At 19.1% G+C, this 15,383-nt stretch overlaps 2 protein-coding genes across 3 annotated transcripts in view; one reads left to right on the top strand and one right to left on the bottom strand.

Annotated features, from left to right (window-relative positions):
* Positions 1-5,554, top strand: part of LOC122717588 (homeobox protein unc-42) — a 39,663-nt gene extending 34,109 nt beyond the window's left edge. Inside the window, exons 4-6 of the mRNA XM_043941806.1 lie at positions 1,313-1,495; positions 2,953-3,052; positions 4,983-5,554. Of these exons, the coding sequence (XP_043797741.1) occupies positions 1,313-1,495; positions 2,953-3,052; positions 4,983-5,089 (390 nt within the window). The 3' untranslated portion in view covers positions 5,090-5,554. The remainder of the gene's footprint in view (positions 1-1,312; positions 1,496-2,952; positions 3,053-4,982) is intronic.
* A 9,427-nt stretch (positions 5,555-14,981) lies between these two features.
* Positions 14,982-15,383, bottom strand: part of LOC122717541 (sphingomyelin phosphodiesterase) — a 43,111-nt gene continuing 42,709 nt past the window's right edge. For both annotated transcript variants that reach the window (XM_043941726.1, XM_043941727.1), the window contains exon 11: positions 14,982-15,318. In XM_043941726.1, the coding sequence (XP_043797661.1) occupies positions 15,249-15,318 (70 nt within the window). In that variant the 3' untranslated portion in view covers positions 14,982-15,248. The remainder of the gene's footprint in view (positions 15,319-15,383) is intronic.

Genomic DNA, 15,383 nt, shown 5'->3' with positions numbered 1-15,383 from the left:
AATTAAAATTAAAATTAAAATAATTAAATATTCTTATCCTAATAATATAAATATAAAATAAACACTTATGTTCATTTAAGAAGAAAATTATTTTTTGATATTTTAAATTAATCTTTCATTATTTCTGCAATCAATATTTTAAAATTATAATAAGTATAAACTTTCTCTGTGCAAAAATATATTTCTTTTTTTTAATCTTAATCTGACTTTTCTAAATATAATAAAATTCTCTTTTATATATTTCGTTAGTGAAAATTTATAATTTAACTAAAAAAATGTAGATGATTTTATCTATTGGCATCGAAAATTGCAAACGATATGCAATATTTGATAAAAAATATTATTTTCTTTAAGCAATTTAGGTTAGGTATCAAATGAAAAATAAATACGATTCAATGATTATAAGAATTAGATACATGAAAAATGCAAAAGAATGATTTAAAAATATGATTATTATGATTTTGATATAAATCTAATTTAATAAAAATTTAATTTAATAATTTAAATATCTTTAAATATGTTCCTATTATTATATGAATATAAATGAATATAAAATCATTTTTTGTGTATAATTTATAATAAATATTTTAATTTTCTAAAACAAAAATTACAATTAATTTGCTATTAGACAAAATTGTAATTTCAATAGTATATTTTGAATAACTTTGCTAAAACGAAACTGTTTTATCATTAAATAATGTTAGAATAAATGTATAATATTATTATATTAAAATTCTTATTATAAATATAATGTAAATAAGTTTTTAAATTATCATGTAAAATGAAAATATTACTTTTGATTTTAGTTATTTTAATTATAATGCTACTAGTCAAGATTATTTTATATAAAAAAATAAAATATATAGCTGGACTCTTTTGCATAATTAAATTAATATTATTAACGAAGTTTTACAAATTATTACACATAATAAATTCTTTTATAAAGAGAAACTCTTTAATAATTCTACAATTAAATTTTACAAATTACAAACTAGTTAATTACAATTATAAATACATTGTAAAAATTAATTTAGAATAATAAAAAACTATATACCTATTATTTGTTATTTGTCAATTTATTAAATTATCATACATAAAAATTTATAATAGTCTTTATTGATATATAATATAATATATACTGAATAAATAAAAAATAAATATACAATTCAACAAAGATATTTTTTAAAATAATATTTATGCATACATCCCGATTTATTTTATTTATTTGAATAATATCAAATATTATTATTTTTAAAATTAACAGATTTTTTTTTTAGATTTTATTGCATTTTTATTCTGTTTATACTAATAGGTCTGGTTTCAAAATAGAAGAGCAAAATATCGGAAGCAAGAAAAACAACTTCAGAAGGCTTTGACTCCAATTCCTGCTTGTCAAGGTGCTATGATGAGGAATATATATCCTGGTGCTAGCAGAGGTTATCAACCGTATCCTCATCCTCATAATAGCATAAATGGAATAAATCGTTATCCTCAGGTAAGTCATATTTCATTTATTTCCTTTTAAATTAATTTTTATATTAATTTCATTATAACTACTATATTTTTTTTAATCAATTATCAACAACATTTTTGTATTATTGTAATATCGTACATTAATATTTCTCTTTATTTTTTAAATAATAAATAATTTTAAAATTTTATATTTTATGTAAAACTATTATAAATTTTAAAAAATTGCTTTATGTATAATCTATTATGTTTTAAATATAAACTTTAATAAAATCAAAATTTTCGATTAAGTTGAATTTCTTCATGTATAAAGTACGATAAACGGATAATAACGGATAAATTTTACTGTATCCAATAAAATATGAATATTTCAAGATGTTAATCCATTGTTACGTTCCAATTATGATATATGTGTATAAATTAAATAAAAAAAAAAAGGAAAAAAGAAAAAAATTCGTTAACGGTGACAATCGATGCATCACGCCTAACAAGCAACGTATCGTATCTCTACGAATGAATTCGATGCGTTTCTCGTTAATGATTTTAACCGAGGTATTAAATTGAAGTGCACCTGAGCGTCCGGCGCATCGCTATCGGTCGATGTAGCTAAATTGCATTTCGACTGATTAGTTGGGTCGGACGGATTACCGAATGCCTACCGGTTTAATTAAGCCAATAATTCGTCGAGCGTATCGGTTTGCCAATAAAAAAGCTTCGAGATCCTCTTAATCGATCTTCGAAGTCACGTTTGAAATACCGGAATAAAATTATTCGATGATATTCACTGTAATATTTGTTTGATTTGTGTAATTTTTATCGATTAATTCTAATCATTATTTGTATATTTATAAGTTTTTAAGTGATTGGATATTTATTAATTTTAAATATAACCTTATCAATCGTGTTAATGTAAATTTGTTTTTTGTAACAGTTATAAAGTTCTAAGTATTTGTTTAGTATAAAATTTTATGATTGATCTTGATTATATTGATTTTAAATATTAAATTTTTAAAAAAATTTTTGAAAAAATGATATATATAAATTATTTTTTTTTAAAATAAGAAAAATTTTTAAATTTGAATAATAGATTAATATGCATTATTTAATATTTTTATTAAAATATTTTAAAGTATTTTTTATTTATTTCTCTTCGAAAAGCATAATTTTTTTACATTACAAAACCAATTATTAATATTTATATTCATAAATTTTAATTAATTTATAAAATATTTATATTCATAAATTTTAATAAATTTTAAAAATCATTAATTATTAAAAATCATTTGACAATCATTAAATAAATAATATTTGATATTATAAATGAATATTGCTAAATGATCAAAAATTTTTAAATACACTCGTACATATTATTCACTTCGATCTTAATGAATAGTATATTCTCTTAAATGATTTAATGGAACATTTTATCGTATTACCTTCGTGTAATGAATAACTAATTTACATATAAATTTATGTTTATAGATGGGCACGACGTCCTATCCAAGTATGACCCAGCCATTTTCTATGTCACATTCAGCGTCAAATATGTCTGCAGTTACTGGTATGAGACAAGATGCAATGGGTAAGTGTATATCATCTTTATCTATATACTATTAAAGTAATTATTACATATATTTAATCCATTAATCAGTTTTATTAACTAATAAATTTTATAACATAATATTTTATTATATATTATATATTATATTGTATAATTCCAAATATCATATATTAATTAAAAGATCTTATTGAAAAATATTCAATATAAAAACATAAAAAGAAATAATAATTCAAATGTAACTATCGATATCGTTATCGATAAAAAATAAAAATAAATAATCCTAATTCTTATTTTTTCTTATTCGAATTATTATTAGAATCGAAATTATTATTATTATATTATTACAAACAACGAAATTATTATTATTATATTATTACAACAAAATCAATCTATCTATATCTATATAGATAATATATTACTTAGAGATTAATATGTTATGTATATTATTATATATACTATACTAATATATTAATAATATTATTATATAAAATGAAATGTTTAATACAGGTTACTTGAATATCTTGGTTGTTATTGACAAAAAAATCAAAATTGTATAATATTGAATAGCATATAATTTGATGTAAATAGTTTTTTTGATAACTAATCTTATAGAATTCAATAAAAATCAATTTCATTTTTTTAAATGATATATTTTTTTTTTCAATGAATATATAATTTAAGATTATTCAAGCAATTATCAACGAAAATCTATAAAAAAAAAAAAATAATTTAATTTATATGAAGGATAAAATTTTTAAAATTTAAAAAACAAAGTTATACAAACTATATGAAAATAATCTAAATTAATAAAAACGATACGAAGAAAATGATAAAAACTTTAAATTCTTTTTTTAAAGTGTAAACAAGATTTTTATGAAAATAATCAAAGATTTTTGTTCAGTTTTTTGTTTCAGTTTTTCTTCAGTTTTGTTTTTTTTTGTTGTGTAATTATTTATTAATTATTTAAGGTGTTGGTCTAAAATTATTAAATAACTCAGTAAAATGTTGAACCGGAAATGATGAGATCGGACATCCGTGCAAATATTCGTTCGTTCAGTCCAAGACGTTTTCCCCATTTCCGCTCAAGCGCCGTCTTACATCATTTCCGGTGCAAGATGGAATATCGCTTTAAAATCAAATCAAGACTATTCGCGAATTGCCTACTCACTAGTGTTGGTGTTCTTATTCAGTATCGAGTGTAGGTCTTCGCTCAATATCTTTGATTCTTATAACGATTTAACGTTTTAATTTGATGGAAAATCAAATGATTAATGATAAACCTTTTGGAAAATTTATTAAATCGAATCCTTGAATTATTAATTCTAATATAAGAGAAAAAAAATTTACTTTCGTTTTTCAATCGCTTTTAATAAGGAAATGACAATGAATATTTCATTTTTCTTTAGCATTAAATATTATTAAATTCTTAATCAAAATACACACACACACACACACACACACACACACACACACACATATATAAAAGAAAAAATATATAGAATATATATTTTATTATATTAATTAAATATATATATAAAATATATATTTATTTACATATATAGAATTGAATCTTGGTAATTCAAATCTCAAGATCAGATCTAAAATCCAAAGATAAATTAAATAGAAAATAAAATAAATTAAATTGAATAGTTTTCAAAAGTATCTATGAATATACTAACATTTTGTGCATAATATATATATTATGAATTAAATCATTTATCAATATTTAACTTGAACATTTAAATTGAAAAAATTTTTTTTCTTAAAATGATCAAATTAAATATTTATAAAATATTTAGATTTAAAAAATACTACAATATTTTAATTCATGCAAGTCCAATTAATACCAAAATTAATAGACAGTTTTGTTTTAATGAAACTAATAAATGAAAAGAGTAATAATAGTCATATAGTAAAAAATAAGATAAATTAATTTATTGCTTTATTTCAGGAATGTCAGCTGAAGATGAATGGTACAACAAAAGTATTTCCGCTCTGAGAATGAATACGGCACATCATCCTAACCTCGCTGCGCCAATGCTACAATATCAAACATAATTGTAAACATATACGAATGGATAATTCGACGAAATCGTTATGAAATATTATATTTGACTGCGTATCTTCATTCAGACAATTAAAAACGTGTTGTCAAGAGAAGAAGAGGAAAAAGTTGTTTCAAAAATACTATGAAGCATTAAATTAAGAAAAAAAAAGTGAAACGAAATCAAATTAAATCATGTGACATTTTACACAAAAAAAAAAAAAAAAAGAACGAAAAATTCGAATTTCCAATAGACACGAAAATAAATAATCGTGTTTCCATTTTAATGTCTTACCAGGATTATTCATTTATTAATAATATTATTGATAGAAAAATCAGTCCTGACTATTGCGTTCAAATTAACGAGAGATATCACCTAACATTTCATCATAATGTTAACGATATTTTGGTAAAGTAACTTTGTTAATATCATTTGATATTATTAATAAAAAATATATATATATATATATATTATTCATGTGCGGCGTTATGCATACACGCGGATATGTATATTCCATTAAATATATGTATACGCACATAACACTATGATTATTAGTGAAAAATGGTTATGTATGTACACAAATTTCTATTATTCTGTACAAAGCGTAATATATTTCGATCAAACTTTTTGAGTTTTTAAATTAAATAATACATGTTCTTAGGATCGTCATTTTTTTCTAGTAGTAGTAGAAATGCATATTGCCGCGTAATGCAATTTTGCATTAAAATTTATTATGAGATTATTCATAGAATACAATACGATATGTATATATTTGTTTTGTTGTTTGTTCCTTTTGTTTTTATTTGTTTTTATCAGGGATGGAATATTCGGAATTTCGAAATTTTTTTATAAAAGAATCGAAATCTAGATAAATAATAATATAATTTAAATAATGTAAATAAGTTACAACAATATCGAGGATATGAATTATATTTTTATTTAACTAACAATTTTTAAAAATCAAAATTTGTTTATTTTAAATTCTCTTCTTGATAAAGTATATTGAATAAAAGAAAGAAAATAAAAATTCTAAATTTCAAAAATTTTGAAAAATAATAGTTTTAAATTCGAATTTAAAAATCAAGTTTCGATTCATCTCTTATTTATATATTTTTCACGCGCATTTTATACCAATAAAAAAGAAATAATATTTAAAAGAATGATTTTTTTTTTTTTAATTTTTCTATTTCTTTTTTCTTTTTTTTATATGATAGATGCTATGCATAATTATAATTAAAATAATCGATATGTACACATGAAGTGGAACTCGAAATGCGCACAGTCCATATCTTTTTGTTAGTTTCTTAACAACGATCCAAAATTATTTCGTTAAATGAAAGAGATTGTAAATAAGGAAGAGATACGTATACAGTGTAATCAACAAATATTCTAGCATATGCGATTTTTCAATGTCCTTTTAAAAATGTAAGCATACCTAAACTTAGTGGAATATTAGATATTGATTTGTGTGCTTATGTTGGATAGAATTTTAAATAATCGGGATGAGAGATGAGAATAACTGATAATGTCTTGCGTTTGAAATTTGAGAGACGCCAGGGATTTGTGAATAATTATAGAAATTTATATTTAAGGGTACATATTTTGTTTCTGTCATATAATGCTCAATCAAATATACTCTGGATTCTGATAATTTTACATCAAAAATTTTGTATCTGTCTTATAAAAATAAAAACAATGTACTTATAATATCAATTGTTTGTGAAAAATGTGCTAAAATTATTTTAGCAATTAGATAAGATGTTTCCAAATATCAATATAAATCAATATAAATTAATATTTAATTGTATTCTTAAAAAATATTTCTTGAAGTGAAAGTTTACTTTAATATGTGCGTGCGTAATATAAAAATCATATACTAAATTATAAACGAATTTGATTTTAATTAATTATAAATACCTCAGTTGAATTTTTAAAAAACATAAATTTTTCTTTTTTTTGTGTGATAATATTTAATGAATAGAATCCAAATATATAAGTATTAATAAAGATAAAAAATTATAATTTCTTATAAATTATATATTTTAGGCATATATATTTATGTTTATACATATTTAAATAAAACAAATTAATTATCACACAAACAAATATGTAGTGATGGAAAACATATACTATGTTTTTTATTAAATTAGATAATACAGATTTTTAATTTTGATTTAAAAAATTGCTAATTAAATTTTTATTTACTGAAATTAAATATAATTTATGTAATGATACAAATACATTTGAAAATAAAACTTTCGAAAATTATTATCGAATTATTTTTTACTTATTTTTTACTAAATACGTTAAAAATAAAAATTACAATCGAATAATTGTATTTATAATATTATTAAAAATGTTTTCGAAAACAAATTTCGAAGATATTATTCTAAAATCTTTAGATTTATAATATCTGAAAATTGTTTTAATAATATGTATTGTGAAACATTATATTTAAATATTTATTTAAATATTTATAATATAACTTTTGATATAATAATTTTTTAATACTTAATTATAAAACTTATATTTTTGGATTCAATAATTATCAAATAAAAAAAAATTATGTTAACTCCTTAAAATAGAGTTTAACCTATATTTTTTTTGTTAGCTGCACTAATTAATTGATTATATTTTTTTAATTTTAAAATAGTGATTTATAAACAGTCATTGAGTTTAAATAGAATAGAACTAAATAAAAATATTTAATTTACTTCAAAAAAATGAGGAATTACATATGTAACTATAATTTAATTTAGGAAAGCTAACGTGTTTTTTTATTAGATATAATACTTCTATGAAAATAAACAAGGTATTTAAAAAAATTTCTATTCTATTTAAACATTTTTAAACATTTTCCCTGACGTCTTTCAGTGGTGATATTTGGATCTGTCCAATCAACAATCGTCTATATTGATGTCATTTTTCGATAATTGTCTAATTAATATATTGATCGAGAATGAAGCTGCAGACTACATTGTTTTCATGTAGTTTTGCTGCAACCTTAATATTAATATCGCCCGCGATGTTCCACGCGAAATGTTCCTAAAAATTTGTAACATATCACACGATATACAAAACATATATGCATTAGCATACATGTAAAACATACGCATACATGCATTTCTATTACGATGTGCATAGTGAGAACACATTCACACACGCCATGCACACGTACACACATTAAGTATGCTGAGGAGAAATGATAAAGTGGAGATGTATACCGGGCAAGCGTAATATAGTTTTAAGCAAGGGTCACGTATTGTACGTATGTGTTGTACATAGCCTAAATAAAAATTACATTTAAAATTATTCGCTGTTCTGAAATATGTATCCTATTAGTTAGTGATGAAAATGTAAACCAAAAAAAAAAAAAAAAATAAGAAATAGAGAAAATGCTACAAAATTTAATGGAGATATCGAAAAAATATATATACATATGTATTAATATCCAAACTGTTGTTATTTAATAGCAAATAAAGAAAGAAAAGCTTGGATTAAAATATAAAAATATAAGATATTATTAAAAGTCATTTTAAGATGATTTCTCGTAAAAAAAAATAAGAAAATATATTTAATTATTCAGCTATTTAAAAATTGAAGTAATTTTCCAAGATCAAAAAATTTTAAAAAGTAAAATAAAAATCAACAAAAGATGTTATAAAAAAAATAAGTTTTCAGCTTTGCTTTTTAATTATTAATAATTAAAAATCGATGAAAAGTCGTTCCTAGACACGGATTTTTTTATAGGAACGAATATAAATAGCTCAAATAATAAGGAACATAATAGTTAATCTGTTTTTTTAGCAATCGAACATGAAATACTTACCATATATGTATTTTTGGATTCAAGAAACAACTATATTATGAAGAAATAATATTTCTTCATAAATAAATATATCTATCATCAATAATTTATCATCATAATTTAGATTAAATCCTATTAAGAATAGATAAATTTTAAATCGTTATAACTTCGAAGATAGTATTTTCAATCAACGAATGATCATTAAAAGCATGGATCCTTACCCTTTAAAATATTTTTTCATTTATCTTATGATTTTCAATTCATGAAATATCGTTATGAAGATTCCAAGTTATAAACAAGTAAAACTGATCAATGATAAACGCAACTAGTTTTTTTTTTTATACACATGCATTTGTAGGAAAAATATATAATATTTTTGAAAGTAATAATTTGAAAGTAAAATTCTCTCTAATTTGAAAGTTGCTTTTAAGAGAATTTTTCATAAATAGATACTGTGATATCTAATAATAACTTTTACTCTTAATGTAATATCTATTAGCAAAAAATATTTATCGACAACAACTTTCGAAAATGTTATTTTCAAATCTATTCGTACTATAAATCCGCATTTGCGGATTTATTCATAATTTCTATTTCAAGCATCGTAAATATTTTAAATTCTTATATCTTGACAATTGATTGAAATCAAAATAAAACAAAAAATGATTTTAATTACATAATTTTTTGTTTATTTTTCGAGTGAATTATGTAAATGGAATATTGAATACTGAATAATATTACATATGTTTATTATAATTCATTATAATATTCATTACATATTATCTAGAAAATACAATAAAAAATAATTATATTAGTAAAACAATGTTATTAATTTCTACGTGAGAATTTTAAATTGATGCAAATTTCTAATAATAATCTAATAATGAACATATAATAATGAATAAAAATAGGAAATTAATAAAATAAAACATATGTTTTATTATATATAAACTATTTTTAATAATCTGATATAGTACAAGAGTTGACATAGATTAATAGCGCTTACATAATTTATATACATTAATTATTATATATAAATTTAATTAAATTTAATATTTCATATATGTAATGAATGAATAAAATTTTAATCTAATTAATCTCAAAAATATTATAATACAATTATTTCTATAATTATATTATATTATATTATAAAAATAAATATATAATTATGAAAACTGCATTAGATTCAATAAAAACAGCAATATACTTTAATGTTTCAAATAGTACTATCTTTTTATTAATATTACACATAATATTCATAAAATGACTATTAAAATAAGAATTCAATCATATATATGTTAATAATAAATATTAATATATATATATATATATATATATGGCAAATATATTTAGAAATAACTTTTCATAAATTGTTTAATAGCATGCACCAGTTTGTATTATTAATTTTTAAAGTGTAAAATAACAAAATAAATTAGTAAATTTGAAAAATAAATTAATAATTATATCTTTATTATTAATGTATATAATAATTATATCTTATTATTAATGTATAGAAACATGACATATTTTTACATCATTTAAATTTTTGCATTTTAAGTTTTATTATCAAGTTTTATACATGAAAATATAAAAAACTGAAAATTTTTAATATAACATTGAAAATCTATTTCTAAAAATTATTATATTGCTTAACATTAAATTTACAACAAATATTTATATACTTACAAGTTTTGTACAATATACTAAACGGTTTTTATTTCTATTTATTAATTAATTTACAAAAAATATGGAAAAATATATATAACAAAATATAAGAGACATAAATAATATTAAGAAATAAAAAATTATAAATTATAATGTGACTTTATCGATATTTTTTATCTTTATCAGAATATTATTGTAAAAATTATCATAGAATAATTAAAATCTAAAAAAAATTAATTAAAAAATCATTTGAAATATCTTACATTTTTATAATATTTATTAAATAACTGAGTTTAGTGAAAAAATAGTAAAGTAGTATAAGTAAATTTTTTTCAAAAATTATATATTGTTTCTCTTATGTCAGAGACACTAATGTGCAAATTTGAATAAAGACATATAGATGTCTTAGATATGCTTTTTTTATTCATACATATATGTGTATTACTTATACACTATACATATAACGATAAAACAATGTTTTATGGTGAAATAGAATTCTGATATAAATATTGATATTTTAAAAATATTAACCTCGATAATTATTCCCTTAGAATGCGTTTAGACTATTCTAAGAAAATATCACCAAATGAACAAAATGTAGAACAAAAATATTCATCTTTTTTTAACAAATTAAAAAAACTTGAATTTTGTTGAAACAGAAATAAAACATTCGCTCATTTGGTTTAAACATATCTTTATATAAAGATATGTTAATTTCGAAATATCTTTAAAAGTTCGATTTCAGAAGCTGAAACAAATACAAAAATTGATATACAAATATTAAAAATAATATTAAAATTATTAAGTTATACCCATTTAAATTTTCGTTACATGAAACAAGACGAAGATAAAATAAAATGAATGATATGATTATAAATCCATTTTTCTTCATTTAATTCACAAATTAAGAAATTTAAATTCTTAATAAATAAAATATCTTAATAATTAATTGATATTTTAATAATTTTTGTGTTTATTTTAGATTCTAAAATCAATCCTTCAAACATTTTTCACGAATATACTAATATACTGTATTTTATATTAAAATATAAATTTCTATAATGTCTATGTTCTATAATTCTAAAAGTTAATAAGACTTCAATTTTCTTTTCAACTTTATTAATGAGTTATTAATGATTAATCACAGATATATTATTGCGCTACAACAAATAGTATTAAATATATGCCGTTAACAAATTGCCGGGCTTGAACAAATAATTAAAACAATATATATTCTTGTCCAACTATAACGAGTATTTTTTATTAATAATTCATTAATAAAATTGAAACTTTATTTATTGAAACTTTATTTTTACAAAGGAAAAAGTTATTTGAAATTATTTTAGGAAATATCAGTTAAATTTTATCTGCAAACTTGAAACATGCTGTATTTTATATTTATGTTAAGATATAAACTTTTATAAGTTATAAAATTACATATCCATATCTCTCGCATAAAAGAAACAAAGAATCATAAAATTTTATTATAAAGTACCAATTCTTTATATATAATATCAATCTTTGGAATCATATAAGGTTCTCTGTTAATTTAACTTTAATCGGAATTTTCACAAATGAAAGATTTACTTGAATATCATTTTCCTCTAAGTTTTCTCTTAAAACAACTATTATGTAATATACATCTATTATACATCTATAATATCTATTACATTTACAACAATATTTATTTATACTCGCTAATTAGATAAAATAAAAGTGCTTTTTATTGTTAAATTAGACGGTATTAATTTTTTTTATAAATTTTACATGATTTTGCATATAATTATAATATTTCTTTAATCCTCTTATCAGGCAATCATAGTTTAAATAATGTATTTAGAATATTATTAATTTCATATAAATTGAATTGAAAATTATATACATATCTTTTATATATCTCTTCTCAATTTATTTGAAATAAAATTAAAAAAGTGAAATAATATATTATATTCAATTAATGATATTTTAGTGCATATATCATCAGAAGAATTTATGAACTTATATAAATATTTTTTTTTGAATATATTTTTTTCTAGATAGATATTCGTCTTTCAACAATTTCTTTTTTATTTTTATTTATAAAAAAATATTGTTGTTACTTTCTCAATTTCATATTTTTTGACTCTTTACTTATTATTAAGAACATAATATAATTTTTTTCTTTCTTATTAAATATTATCAAAAATCTGCAAATTAAAAAATATCAACCTGTTTTTCTAATCATAACAGTTTTTGTATTGACTAGTTCATATTAAGTAACTCTGTACCTATTAATAAAAATATTTATAAAAATATTATTTGTATTTTTATTTTTGTTAATTATTATTGAATATTATCATTAATAGTTTTGATCATCAATACGTAAATTATTATTAAAGTAGAAATTTTAAAAATAATAATAATATAGCAGAGGAATTTTTCAAAAATTCTTTTTGAATTTAAAATTAAAAATTTTTTTTTTAATTATAATTTTTCAATATAGAATGATAAGATCATTATATATATATATATATATTATCGTTCAAAATATTTTTGCATGAAATAAAAAATCTTTTGTCGTTATGAAAATAACTACTTATAGCAAATAATATTGATAATTAATAATTTAATAATTAAAATTTAAATGGATATTTCTAAACTGATATAAAATGAAATAATTAATCTAGATTATATCAAAGAAATGAATATAAATCAGAACATTGTATTTATAGCAAATAATGATTTAAAACATCATAATAAAACTCTTGTAAAGATTATATTTACAAGAGGGTAGATATTTTTTCATATGTATATTAAAAATACATATTATTTGTATATATTTTTATTTTTTACAATTACGCAACTATTTAGAATATTTATACTTTCAATTGTAATAAAATAATATATTTTATATATTTGTTTAAATATTATTGTTTTCTTAATTTATACTTTTTTTTTATGAATTTTTTTTGAAATTCTGAATTTCTGAATCATTACAATAATATCAAAATAAAATTCAATGGAATTTGCTTTTTTTATTAAAATATAAATTTTATAAATAGATATAAATTTTTTTTTTATATTTATATACTATATTATCTGTTTATATACTTGAACAAATACATATAAAATTTGTAATGAATGAAACCTCAATTTCACTTAATATGTTACTTTCTCTATAGTCATTTAAAGACTAAAGTAGATACTGGTTAGAATATTTTTAAGGAGAAAGTATACACAAAGAAAAAAAATTAATAAATTGTCATAATAATAAATCTTTGTAATATTATCATAATTTATGTATCTACATAAATAATCAAAATTTTCTCATATAACATTTCTTCCTTATTCTCTGTGAATATTTATTCTGAACATTATTTCATTTATAATAAAATCAAATATATCTTGAAAATGCATGAAATAAAAAAAATCAAAAATATTGATCAAAAATAATGATTTTTATAAGTACATTTTCGTTTCTAAAAATATACCAAATATGTGTACTTAATTTTAATATTGATAAACCAAAAATAGTCAATCGATAAATATTGATTATTCTATTGCTAATAAACCAGTAAGATAAGTTTATATATACATATATTTATAATTTTATATCATTTAATATTAAGAATAAAAAAAATTTAATAAAATAAATTTAAAACAAGGTTTATAAATAAATAAGTAAATTTATAAATTTTCATACATTTCATAAAACGTTTCATCATTTGAATATTTATATTAAAAAAATGATAAATATTTTTGATAACAAACGACATAATGTTATAAAATTTTCAATTTTTATCAGATCAATAAGATAAATATTGATTAAATTTTGTTCAATAATCAATAATTCAATTTATTCATAAAAAAACTAATATATTTAGGTTATAAACAATAATATTTAATAATATTAAAGTCAAAGATATATGTATAATAAAAAGATTATATACCAAACATTGTATATGGTTGAATTAATAAATCTAGATAATTAATAAATATCTAAATTTATTATTTAATATTAATTTTGTTTATTATTTATCTAAATATTTTATCTGATATTATTATAATATTTCATATAATCATATTATAAAACATTTTTTTAATCATTTTTAAATTAAAAATAAACTATAAAACATGTATTTATAGATATTTTTAATTTTAAATATTTTATTATATATTTTTTATTTCTATAAGCTTTTTCTTTATATTCAAATCACAGATGTTTATTCAAATAAAATTGATATAAAATAATTTAATTTTATAAATAGAATTTGATATGATATTCAGTTTTTTATATATACTCATTTCATAACTATAACATACTCATTTTCATAAAAAAGATATATTCATAAGAGATAAATAAAATGATTCTTTTTAAAAAATTTTTTATCAAATAATTTTAATACATAGCAGTAGCAACGTGTCATTATTTATCATGTTACATGGATAAAATGATGCTATAAAAAAAAACTTTATTCTGTACATCTATTACTAGTTAAATAAATTTGTTTACCTATATATATGTAACATAACAGGAATCTTGATGTTATAATTTATATCTGCAAATGAAAGTATAATTCCATTATACTTTCGTGTATTTCACATTCTCTTGTATGTAAATACGTAATGTAGTTTTTAAAACAACATTGTCATCATTGCAAATATTTAATAATTTAATAACAAAAAAATCACATTAGTTTTTTCATTCTACACTCTTCCACTATCCCAGGCCTAGTACATACTTTGGTAAATTGTATGCAAATCGTGGGATTGCCATGAAAACAGACATTCTGCAAAGAAATTATAAAATATAATTGATTCTTTCTTTATGAATACATATATATATATATATATA

The sequence above is a fragment of the Apis laboriosa genome, unplaced genomic scaffold (assembly GCF_014066325.1).
Source record: "Apis laboriosa isolate Shangri-la unplaced genomic scaffold, ASM1406632v1 scaffold53_cov140, whole genome shotgun sequence".
NCBI lineage: Eukaryota > Metazoa > Arthropoda > Insecta > Hymenoptera > Apidae > Apis > Apis laboriosa.
This window is presented reverse-complemented; position numbering and strand designations above follow the sequence as displayed.